Source organism: Ursus americanus, chromosome 5 (genome assembly GCF_024610735.1).
Source record: "Ursus americanus isolate L20-20 chromosome 5, mUrsAme1.1.p, whole genome shotgun sequence".
Classification (NCBI taxonomy): Eukaryota; Metazoa; Chordata; class Mammalia; order Carnivora; family Ursidae; genus Ursus; species Ursus americanus.
Genome location: NC_142131.1, coordinates 74,336,694 through 74,349,853, shown reverse-complemented (window position 1 = coordinate 74,349,853; position 13,160 = coordinate 74,336,694). Strand labels below are relative to the sequence as shown.

Sequence of the window (13,160 nt, the reverse complement as noted above, 5' to 3'; positions counted from 1 at the left end):
TACTCTCACATGTTGCCCCCTGCTGGGGACTCCTAGTCATTGGACAACCTGGGTACAAAATGAAGAGAGCCCCTGGACTTGGGGGGGACAAGGTAGCCAGCGAGGAAGTAAATCACAGGGTTTCCCAGTAGCTTGGCACATGTGCTGTTTACACTGCTGGGCATCAGGATATTACAGGTGAAGGACAATGAATGGCAGATATCAATTACTGACCCAAGCCTATGAGAGGCCAAGCTCACCTGTCATAGTGTTTCTATGGGAACAACCTCAGGGGAGAGGAGTCCCGCGAGGCCGGAAGTTCAGATGTCCATTGCCTCGCCAAATCCCACTCATCTTTCAACCTGCAGATCTAGAGTCTTCTCCCTCATTGGTCTCGTTTTCATTGATCGGCTCCCCTGACTCTGAGCTCCTTTGACACTTACAGTCTTTCCGCTCAGTTGAACACGATTACAGACTCTCATTTCTTACATGAATGTCTGATGTCTTATAAGCCTTATCTTCCCAGCCATTGAAGCTTCTGTTTGTTTAAGAGAAAATCCAGTAGACATTTACTTACTAAACAGTAGCCCCAGACCAGTAATTTGAAATCTGATGACAAGAACACAGTACTGCTCTGGCAGGAGTTCCATTAATGACAGGAGTGTGCTGGCTGCATTCCTCGTGGGAAAAGGGGTCCCCTGTCCACCTTGAGGGGAACCACACTGGCAATATTTAGAGGTTATCAGCCAGTCCCCTTTGACTACATGTTATTCCTACACTTGGGGTTGCTAGGTTTAGCAAAAACACAGGGCACCCAGACAAGCTTGAACTTCAGATACATAATGCATATTTTTAGTATGAGTATGCCCAATAACTGCACCCCAATGTTTACAGTAGCAATGTCTACAGTAGCCAAACTATGGAAAGAGCCCAGATGTCCATCAACAGATGAATGGATAAAGAAGATATGGTATACACACACACACACACACACACACACACACACACACACACTGGAATATTACTCAGCCATCAAAAAGAATGAAATCTTACCATTTGCAACAACATGGAACTAGAAGGTATTATGCTCAGAGAAGTCAATCAGAGAAAGACCATTATCTTATGATTTCACTCATATGTGAAATTCAAGAAACAAAACAGAGGAGCATAGGGGAAGGGAGGGAAAAATAAAACAAGATGAAATCAGAGAGGGAGACAAACCATGAGAGACTCTTAACCATAGGAAACAAACTGAGGGTTGCTGGAGGGGAGGGAGGTGGAGAGATGGGGTAACTGGGGGATGGGCATTAAAGAGGGCACGTGATGTAATGAGCACCGGGTGTTATATGCAACTGATGACGCACTAAACTCTACCTCTGAAACTAATAATACACTCTATGTTAATTAATTGAATTTGAATAAAATTAACTTTAAAAAGTATGCCCCATGTACTGCAAGGGATCTATTTATGTTAAGACAATTATTTGTTGTTTATCTTAAGTTCAAATGTAATTCTACATCCTGTATTTTATCTGGAACTCCCTATGTCCTCTTGTTAATAATCACAGTTTGGATAGGGGTGTCTCAAAACCCAACACTGCTGTCATAGCAGCTAGATGTAATAGCTTTCGTTTATTGAGGACCTACTATGTGCCAAAAACAGTATGAGGAATTTTGCATAAAATATTAATTTAATCCTGGCAATAACCCTGGGAGTAGATATGATTCCCTTCAGAGGGGCCATGTGACAACCACAAGGGCTCTTCACCTCCACACAGAGATTAAGAAACACCTGCAGGGTCACATGACTAGATACGGAAGAGCCTTGAGAGTCAAACTTGGGTCTCCCTCAAGCATCCCTATTGCCCTGCCCTCCCACAGGTGAAAATACAACATGTCATTTAGTTGCATAAAAAATATGATTTAAGCATTATTTGCTTAAGTAGTTTAAGATACTCTTTTTTCAAATTACTCTTTTGAACAATATGGTAAAAAAATCAGAGGAGAATTATATTTACGAAACTAGCTAGTTTCAAATGATATCGCTGAAGTCTAAGTCTTCTGTGTACCTTTCCTACCCCCCACCACACACGCATTTCACCCAATCCCAAGATACAAAAAAAAAAAAAAAAAAAAAAAATTTAAAGAATACTTTGCAGTGGACCCAACCTTAGTATTATCACCCAGTTTAGATTTCAGTTGTGTTGAGCACCCACCCATTGAGCCCTCTGAAACAGATCATTTGCTGGTATTTTTGTTTCGGTCCCAGGAGAAGTTTAAGACTTTCCATTAGTCTAGATTCGAGGATCTTCTAAATCGATTTCTTTCAGACTACAAGTATCTTCTTGCTTTACGGTAAAGTTTGTGTTTGTGAAAGTTCTTGAACTTTTTATGCCTCCGAGATGTTCGAAGTTAAAAGTAATAATTCACCACATTACGGAATCACTGCCTGTTTCTCTACCAGAGTTAAATGAAAGCTTTCCAAAGCCTCTTTTATTTTGCTCAAACTATTGCCCTCCTTGGAGGTCTCTGAATAGTAACTACGGAACTACAGGGAACAAGTACTTTCTGGCTAGTTATACATAAATACAAGTATGGTCAATTGTCTAAATATAAAGAGGTATATTAAATTTAAATTCTTCTACGTTCCTCATCAATATACCTTCACTAGGTGATTCCAGAGGAGGGTGTGATGGTGTGAAGGGAAAAGGTGAATAAAGAGGATAAAAAAATTTAATAAGCCAAATCCTTCTAGAGCCCAAAAGTTTGAAAACACTGCTTTGAGTAATCCTAGATATTGGCCACAGATTTGAAAAGGTCTTTTTTAGTCCAAAGAGGTGAGCTACAGAAGAAACAAAAGGCCAAAAAAGTATCTTCGAGAATGATGGTGAAATATAAGGAAGTCCATTTATGCTGATTTTTAAACCTCTTGAGGGTTATCGTAGGCATTAACTATACTTATAAGGGTATTGTTTGATGAGCAGAAAGACCACAAGGGCAGAGATCCCCCGTGGACTTTAAATATTAAAGTCATCATCACAATAGAGTAAAATAAGCTGATCAAGGAGGTTGATCAAGTTTGCCATGTGGGTTTTAGGTTACCCTAAGATGAAAGGCTCACTCCCCACATTCAGGGAACACACAATAAGCTAATTTCACATGAAAAAGACCCACGGGAACCTGTTACCACTAGGGAAGGCGGTGTTTTGGAGGTGGGAGTGAAATTCCATTTTTCACTCTGTAAAACTTTCTGTAAAGTCTGGCTGTTCTGCAACAAGCACGTGTTGATTTCATCAAGTTTTAAAGCCATTTGAGAAAAGGGAAAGAAATCCGGGTGATGGTCAACCCGTTGGTCTCGACTTCTAAGGAAAGGAAGGGAAGGGAAGCAGAGGAGGAGAGAAGAGAGGAAGGGCGGGAGGGGGCAGGAAGATTATGGGCTTCTGCTCTCCTGATTTAACTCAGGGGGCTTGGCGTCCTTAGAGCTGTTTCACATTATCCTTTACCTTACAAACCTGAGCTACAAAGTGGAACCTGACTTCTCAAAGGAAAATAAAGCGCATCAGTCTCAAAGCTCTGCTTGTCCCTGGCTAATACTCAGAGACACATTTGGCGTTCAAATCCTGTGCAATCACACACACAAGGAGGGTTTTAAAAGCAGTGGGGGCGGAGGTATGAGGAGAGTGGGCAGGGAATAAACTTGAGCGGAAATGGTTAGGAGGCGACTCCTCACCCCCCAACCCATCAAAACAGGCAGAGGGAGGAACTCAGTTCTTACAGGGAGAGCCTGCTTTCCAACCTCATGAGAATGCTCCCAAGTTTGCGGCAGGCCCCTTGCGGAGAGTGTCTACCCAGGGAGTCAGCCAGTGAGTGCCTGTTGAGTAAGGCAGAGAAATTCAGCGGAGGAAGCCAGCTGGTTCTGGTTTTGTTGTTTCTTTACAATAACTGGCGCAATTCTGACTTACTTTGAAGACTGAGTGCCCCAAGCCTGAACTCACGTCTCAGTCACCCCATTGCTGGCCCCATCGACAGTGGTCCATTTATTTTGTAATCAACAAAAGGCATCCTCTTTCCTCCCCACCCCTACCCCGAGTTCCTGGCCAGCCACGGTCCTGCTGAGCGCTTTAGATGACCCTCCGGCTGCAAACCTCTTCCTCTGAGCCAGCGCTTCCTTCTGGCCTTCTCCTTTCCTCAGGCTCGGTCCTCCGGAGGGTGGAACGGGCTTCGGCACGCACCGCAGGCCCAGCGGGTGGCCAACTGGAGGCTGCTTGGGACGACGAGGAGCTTGGATGTGGTGGCCCCGGTGGCCCCACGCCTGTGCGATAGGCCCCTCCGGGTGCAGGCTGGAGCCCAGGGTCGGAAGAAAAGTGGAAAACCGGTTCTTCACGTGTACTTCTGATCCCGGGGTGCAAATGGCAGGGGTGGCCCGAAGCACAGCCCCCATCTTCGAAATGTGAATAAGCATTCTATTTCCTCCGAGTGTATCCCGTGTTTGCTGAGCAGGAGAGAGAATTCCGGGAGGCGCACGGCTCGCCCGGGACACTTGAATCTGGGAGCGCATTAACCAGCTCCGCAGCTCCGGGAGCCGCGGGACTGGCCGCCCTGAAGCTAAAACCTAGTGGAATTGGGGTTGGTGAGGTGTGCGCCTAAAGTTTCAGAGCTGCAGAATCATCCTTGCTTCTGATGACCGCACGCAGGAAGTCCTTTTCTCGCGTGCCGGCACTATCTCGAAACTCTAGGTGCGCCGGGCAAACGCAGACGCCGTTTCTCGCTTTCCCGCGGGCTGCGAATCCTGGCTGAGCGCGCCCGGGGCAGCCTTTGCATTTCCCGACACGTCCCGCCGGCAAACCACTTAGGAGCCTCCCGGGATGGTTTCTCCGATGCAGCGCGGAGGCCGGCCTCCCGCCAGGCCTGCCGAGGCGCGGCGCCACCCGGGCTGGCCGCGGGCGTGGTCGCGAGGTGCCACCGACGGCGCCAGCCACGATTTCGAAGCCGCTCCCGGACAGGTGCCGGGCTGAAATCCGGCTCCTTGGCATCCCCCCACCCCTCCAAAGGCAGGCTGCTTGCAGTATTCTCGGCCCGGGGCAGTGGGGGCTAGAGACCTGGAAGGAGGGCTGAAAACGCCAAGACCATGCCAACTGGGGTTCTGTCCCTATCTACCCGCTATACGGTCGCCCTGCGCGCTGAACCCGACCCCGCCCTCCCGACTATTCGCCTGCTAGTCCGAGCCCCTCTCCCCGCTTCGCGCCTGGACACTCGAGGTCACCCACTCGAAGTCACCACGCGTGGGGAGCCCTGGGGGCGTCGCGGAGTGCCCCCACGGCCAACGCCCCACCCTCCTGTCCATCTCCGCGAGCTGAGCTCTCGTCCCTCGCCTTCCCGGGAGCCCCCCGCAGTCGCCCAGCTGGCCAAGTCCCCTTGGCTCATTTCAGAGATGCCGCGCCGATAAAGAAAAGGCGGCTACTTTGCATTCTGCAGCTGCTGGGACGCCCTGGCTGGGAGCGCGGACCCGGGGCTCCGGCCCCCGCTTTCCGCGGGCGCTGGAAGGGACCGGGACGCCCACAACGACAGGCCAGGTAGCGCCCAGGGTGGGGTCCCAGGCCGCGACACCTCGCGCCCCAGCACTTACCTTGCCTCTGGCCAGCAATTCCATGATGTAGCCAAACTCACTTATCTCCTCCGACTCAGACATGGTTACGTCCCTTCACCAACTCTGGGGGACCCAGGCGGGTGCATCGAATGTATTCTATCCCCCCCCCCCGCTTTATTCTGAGTTTTGCCAAGCGCCGCTCCAGGATGCGGTTAACCAGGAAAAGTCAGCAAGCTGGGGGGGAAGCCCAGAGCACGGCTGGGTGGGATGGAGGCCATCGAAGGTCGCGGGCAGCCGCGTCCGGCGTCCTGGGCTCCGGGGGACCGCGGTCCGGGCAGGGCGAGTATCGGAACAAACCAGGGCGGCGGCGGCCGCGGCCGTGAAATGCACACCAGGCGGAGCCCGCCGCCGAGGCCCCGCCTCCTCGGGGGTCGCGGCCGGCGCGCCTCCTGCCCGGAGTCGGGCGGCTGCAGAGACAAACAGCGACACAAAAGCGGGTCCGCCCCCGGCGTGGCGCGGTCCCAGGCCGGACACCCCCCCTACCCCTCCAGGGAGGGTCAGAGCGGTCCTTCCGCCGATGCCGGGGAAGGTGACCCTCCGGAGCCCCCGGCGCGAGGACCGGGAAAAACCCCCAACACACTGTCTGGAGGTGCGAGGCCAGGGAGACTGAATGCAGAGGAGGCAACAACAAAGGATCTGGCTGCCGGCGCCGGGAGAAAAAAAAAAAAAGCGAGGGCCCAGGAAATGGCAACGCCGCATCTCAAGTCAGCTTTCCTGAAATCCAATAGGTAACAAAGCCCGAGCCCAGCGCTTCTGAGATGAGAACAAATACAAGGATTGTATTTTTAACACTCTAAGTGTGTAAGAGCGATTGTATATCTCTATCCTCCTGATACTCGACTTTCCCTTAATTAAAGGAAAAAGCAAGCACCATTTCTGCCAGCAAGGTTCCTGCCCAAACCCTGTCACCCTTAGTTACGACTAACTCATTTTTCCAACTACTCGTTTCATTAATTGAGTTACACATTCAGGGCATGTCTCTCACATTTCATACTTCTTTTTAAAATAGCAGCTCCCCTAGGAGGCTGCTGCTGAAATGGTCTGTCCGTCTTCTCTCTGCTTCATTCATACCTGACAACCTTTGCTTCCCTTGAAAAGAGAACTTGGCTTAAGGAGGCTGCCTGGGTCTATTACTCCGCTTGTAGGCTGTCTCTTACCCTTCTTGAAAAGGAGGAAAGTGATAAGGGCTTGAGTTTTCCCCCCAAAACAAACAAAATCTGCCAGCGATAACTGGATTAGACACGAATACGAGATTTTCTACAAGAGCGAAGCCACTTTCCTTCAGCGGGTTGGCAGAGGCTGGCGCGGGGCTCGGCATCCCTGGGCAGGGTGGTGTTTGGAAATGAGCCGTTGTGCTGACACACAGCAGTTTTGGAGACTTGAGAAGACACAGGGGCTTTTCCTCTTTTGCCTCTTCCGTGGGTCATTTTCGAATTTCTGCCCCCCTGATCCGGAAAGCTATCTAACAAGTTCTTGCATTTCCCCCTAGTGCACCTCTCCTCAGAGCTCCATTAATGTTGCTCCTTGACTGTTCCTCTCCCAGAACTTTGCTACGCCTTCAACGTGTTACATTCCTCTATGAGCTGATGCTGATAGCCTCAGGGCAAAGCAGCAAAATATGAGATGCTGGGTATTCCTAGTTGGGGCTTAGTAGAAGGTATGACACAATCATACAGAATAGCTCTTGCTTGGAAGCTTCTTGTCCTTTTCAAGCTCTGTGAAACGTCCTGTGTGCTCTTTGCTTCTGTAAGAAAACTAGGAGCTTTGAGAGTAGAAATAAGGCCGGTAGCATTTCTGAATGTATTCTTCCCTAATATTAGCAATACCCGACAGATTACCAGACAGAAATACTACTGTCAGTGTCAAAGCTCTTCGTGCCCAGAATGGATTCTGGCACTTGATAAAAACCAGTGTTAGAAATGAACAACGAATCTTAACGTCGGCATTATGAGCGAGGAGGAAAGTAGAGACAAACAGGGCATACAAGCCAATGTTCCCTCTTCAAAAGCTTTCCCTCACACCCCATCCAATGACTTCCACATACCCCTTGTGAGAACTGGGTCCTAGGTCCACCCCTAGCTTCAAGGAAGGCTGGCAAGGTGATGATTTCACTCTGGGAACATTGCCACTCTAAACAAAATCAAGGACTTGTTATTAAAGAAGAAACAGATATTGGGTAGGAAACTGTTAGCGTCTGCTATCCCTCGGGTAAGTCCATTCAATTTTCTGAGTTTCGCTTTTCTCTTCTGTGAAATGACTGGTTTTGAACTGGTCTCTAACCCTTCCTGCTCTTAATGCTAAGATCTCTGATCTAAGGATCCCTTTGCCATCCGGCAGCCCTACCTGCCACTCTTTTCCCTGAAAACAGTTGCTATTACAAAAGGTCTGTCCACCTGATCATTTGCTATTAGGAGATAAAATATCCCTCTCGGTTGCCTGGATTCCTACCCAAGACCAAGACAGGGGTGGGGGGCAAGGGTCTTAAAATCACCTGCTGCAAGAGCAGGGAGTGGAAATGCCCTCAAGAGTTCAGAAGTTACAACCTCGGCTGGGTCCTGGCATTTCTCAGATGCCTGGTGGCATTTACCACCCTGATTGTTGTCAGCCTGTGAGGCACTAGGGAGCACTGAAGACCTTTCAAAGATGCCAGGCATTCAAAACGAAGACCACATTGAAGTCGCTCCCGAAATTCTATGCGTGGACTTCAAAGACACAGGGACAGACAGTCAATAGGTACCAAACACAAGGCGCTTTATCATTTCCAAGAACAAATGAAGATTAATAATATCACAGACACTGATACCAATTAAGCTTCATTCCTCAAAGGAACGAAAATTAAGAAAAAGGTTAATTCACATTTCTCAAACATAAGGAAACTCACAGGACAGATGCTGCTTCACAGGGAACTTCCTTACCTAAGAGAAAGATATTTAACAGAGGGATTATGTAATGTGTGACGCTTTCACACAGAGCAATAGGAAAAGGTGTGTTGCTGTGGGAAACCCTCTAATTGCCAACTTCCACCTAATGGAGAAGTTTTCAATACAACTGCTCCATTGCCAGGCCAATTATTGAAATAAGTCTAACTCACAGAGATACACAGTCTTGACTTCATTTTCATCCACAACGCCCTACGTTCTCCTTCCGATGGGAAACAACAGAACACATAATAGTTTTAACAAATACTGACAGAACACACGTTTCAAGTTTTTTAAAACTGTGGACACACGTGTTTGTGAAAGCTTAGAAGGCTGAAATCTATGATGATGACTACTTGGCAGTTTAAGAGTGAGAGGCTGGAATAAGAAATCTACAAAGATCTTGGTTTTAATAAACCTTTCTATTTCTAAAAAAGTTTTTATTTATTTCAGTAATTGCTACACCCAGCATGGGGCTCGAACCCACAACCCCAAGATCAAGAGTTGCACGCTCTTCCAACTGAGTCAGCCAGGGGCCCCAATAAACGCTCATATTTACTGCAAAAGTTTTTATTTCGAAAGTGCAAGCATAAAATCTGGCTTTTGGATATGAATGCATCCTAGCACCTATACCCAGAAAGGTCATTTTAAAAACCCAATTCTTTTTTTCTTTCTAAATAGCTTTGTTGAGGCATGATTTACACTCCATAAAATCCACCAATTGTAAGTGGACAGTTGAGCTTTTTTTAAATTAAATTATGGAGTTGTGCTATCATCTCATAATCCGGTTTTTAAAAAAGATTTATATATTTATGTATTTATTTGACAGAGAGAGCAAGAGAGAGAGCGAGCACATGTGCACAAGCAGGGGGAGTGGCAGACAGAGGGAGAGGGAGAAGCAGGTTTCCCACAGAACAGGGAGCCCAATGCAGGATCATGACCTGAGCCAAAGGGAGACACTCAACTGACTGAGCCACCCAGGCGCCCAATCCAGTTTTAAACCATTGGAATATCTCTCATTTCTTGAGATTGTTTTTAACTTCTCCTAGCTATGCTTTATAGTTCTTGGTGTTGGATATATTGCCCTCCTTTTGCTACATGTATTCCTGAATATTTTGCTATTGTGAATGAAACTGATTTCTTAATTTCATTTTTGGGTTGTTCACTGCTTGCATATAGAAATACAACTAATATTTGCATAATGAGTTTGTATCTTGGCGATGTTATAAAACTCACTTATTAATTACAGTAGGTTTTGTTTGTAGATTTCTTATCATATTATCTGTAATTAAACAAGTTTTACTATTCCCTTTCCGGTCTTTATTTTTCTTGCCTTATTACTTTGGTTAGCACCTTCAGTACAATATCAAATAAACATGACAACAGTGGACATCCTTGCCTTATTCCCAATCACATGAGAAAAGCATTCAGTCTTTAACCATGTGGTATTGACTTAGCTATATTCCATAAATTTTGATGTATTTTTGTTTTCACTAAGAAATATTTTCTTTTAAATTTAAATTTTGTTAGTTAACATATAGTGCAATATTGGTTTCTGAAATAGAATTCAGTGATTCATCACTTACATACAACACCCAGTGCTCATCACAAGTGCCCTCTTTAATGCCCATCCCCCACCCCCCACCCACCTCCCTCCATCAACCCTGTTTGTTTGTTCTCTGTCATTCAGAGTCACTTATGGCTTATTTCTCTCTCTCCTTTTTTTCTTTTGCCCCTTAGAAATGTTTTCTAAATTACCCTTGGCATTTCTTCACAAGGGCCCATGGGTTATTCAGAAATATGTTGCTTAATTTCCAAATAATTCCAACTTTCCAAATATTTTAGATTTCTCATATTTCTGTGGGATTTCTAATCTGTTTTGAAAAACCATGACTTAAATGATTTCAGTGTTTTTATTTTAAAGATTTATTTATTTATTCCAGAGAGGGAGCGTGAGCAGGGGGAGTGGCAACGGGAGAGGGAGACAAGCAGACTCCCTACTGAGCAAGGAGCCCAATACAGGGCTCGATCCTGGGATCCCGAGATCATAACCTGAGCTAAAACCAAGAGTTGGACACTCAACTGACAGAGCCACCCAGGAGCCCCTGATTTCAGTGTTTTTAAAATATACTGAGGCGTTTTTTGTGGTCTAACTTGGGAGTTAGCACATTGTTTCTTAATGGGTAAGATATCAATTAAACATTTGACACTTGCAGCCATTCAGTCTTTTTGCCTACTTGCCACTGCAGTTACAGGATGCAAGCCAGCTTCAACAATCAGTAAACAAGTGGGTAAGGCCATGTTCCAATAAACACTTATTTACAAAAACAGGCAGCTGAATAGCCACGTGAAAAGATACTCAACATCATCAGTCATTGGAGAAATACAAATCAATACTGCAATTGATTCCACTTCATATACCTATTAGGGGGGCTATAATTAAAACAAACAAAAATGGAAAATAAGTGCCGGTGATGATTTGGAGAAACTGGAACCCATGGCTAGTGGAAATGTGAAACAGTGGAGCCATTATAGGAAACAGTTTAGTGGTCCCTCCAGAAGTTACACTTAAACTTACCATACAACCCAGCAATCCAACTTCCAGGCATATACCCCAAAGCACTGAAAACAGGGACTCAAACAGATACTTAAAAAACAAACAAAAACAAAAACCTAGATACTGGGACACCTGGGTGGCTCAATTGGTTAAGCGTCCGCCTTCGGCTCAGGTCATGATCCCAGGGTCCTGGGATCAAGTCCCGCATTGGGCTCCTTGCTCAGCAGGGAGCCTGCTTCTCCCTCTGTCTTCCGCTCCCCCTTCTTGTGCTCTAACAAATAAATTAATAAAATCTTTAAAAAACCCCCAAAAACCCAGATACTTATTCACAGTGTTCACTGCTGCATTTTTTTTACAATAATCAAAAGATAAAAACCCAAGTGTTGATCAATAGATGAGTGGTAAACAAAATGTGGTATATACATATAATGGAATATTACTTGGCTATAAAGTGGAATGTATTTCTGATAAACGCTACAGTATGGATGGACCTTGAAAATATTATGCCAAGTGAAATAAGCCAGACACTGAAGGACAAATATCGTGTGATTTCACATATAGGAGATACCTAGAATAGGCCAATTTATAGGGATACAGAGTCGATTAGAAGGGCTAGAGGGAGTGGGGAATGAGGAGTTACTCTTTAATGGGGACAGAGTTTATGTCAGGGATGATGAAAAAGTTTAGGGTGTGGTTAATGGTGATGGTTGCTCATTATGCATGTAATTAATCCCATTGAATTATACACTTAAAAATGGTTTTAACAATTTAGGTGGCTGGCCGTGGGGCTGTAGGTTATTGACCCCGGCCTCGAATATCATCTATTTGAGGTAATATTCCACGTGTGCTTCCAAAGAATGTGTGTTCTGCGGTTGTAGAGTGTTCCATGAATCAGTTAGGTAAAGTTGGTTTCTTCTTTGTTCTGCTGTTCCTCCTTTCCTGTCTTCTTTTGTGTGAAATACTTTTTAGTACACCTGTCCCATTCTTCCATTGATTTTTAACATTTTTATTTCTTAATAGTCACTGTAGGAGTTCATTATAAATATTAACTGATCACAGGGCGCCTGGGTGGCTCAGTAGGTTAAGCATCTGACTCTTGGTTCCTGCTCAGTCATGATCTTGCGTTCCTGGGATCGGGCTCACGACTGGCTCCACACTCAGTGGGGAGTCTGCTTGGGATTCTCCCTCTCCCTCTGCCCCTCCCCCCTCTCTTTCTCTCTCTCTCAAATAAATAAATCTTTTTAAAAAATATTAACTGTTCACAATCTACACTAGGTCAATACTGACTTAAATTCTGGTAAAACACAGGAACTTTCCAATGCAGTGCTAATCCTCCCCCTTCATTATCACATTTCACATCTATATATGCTATAATCCCAGTGTTACAAGTATCACTTTACACAATCTAACAAAAGACTGTGTGTTCTTTAAAGAAATCAAGAGAAGAGAAAAAACTAACTTACAATTAATTCACTCACAGGTTTATAATTTCCGGTGCTTATCGTTTCTTTTATCTGTAAGCATTTCCTTTTACCCAGAAGACTTCCTGTAGTGTACCTTATAAGACAAGCTATTAGCCATGAACTCCTTCAATCTTTTAATTTAGCTGTAAATCCAAAACAATCACAATAAAAATAAAATAAAAATATTAAGAATTTTCCAGGAACCGGTCGAGTTAAAAAAAGATTTTTTTAAAGTAGGCTCCACACCCAGCATGGAGCCCAACGTGGGGCCTGAACTCACAACCCTGAGATGCAGACCTGAGCCGAGACCGAGAGTCGGATGCTCAACTGACTGAGCCACCCAGGTGCCCTTGGTCAAGATAATTCTAAAGTTAATTCAAAAGAGAAAGGCATAAGAATGGCCCCCAAAATTTATAAAAGAACAATGTTCTATCAACTACAAAAATGAAGCCATAATAATTAAAATGATTGGTATAAGAATAGACAGAATAAAGACTCCATAGAGTCAGAAGACAGAAAACTCTAGATTCAAAGCCCATGATTAGATTGTACAAGATTTACAATTATTTTTTAAAAATATCAGCAGTAACAGGATA

At 45.4% G+C, this 13,160-nt stretch overlaps 1 protein-coding gene across 1 annotated transcript in view; it reads right to left on the bottom strand.

Moving 5' to 3' along the window:
- TRIM36 (tripartite motif containing 36) overlaps positions 1-5,926 on the bottom strand; it is a 45,426-nt gene extending 39,500 nt beyond the window's left edge. Inside the window, exon 1 of the mRNA XM_087862373.1 lies at positions 5,606-5,926. Within this exon, the coding sequence (XP_087718499.1) occupies positions 5,606-5,668 (63 nt within the window). The 5' untranslated portion in view covers positions 5,669-5,926. The remainder of the gene's footprint in view (positions 1-5,605) is intronic.
- Positions 5,927-13,160: the final 7,234 nt, after the last annotated feature.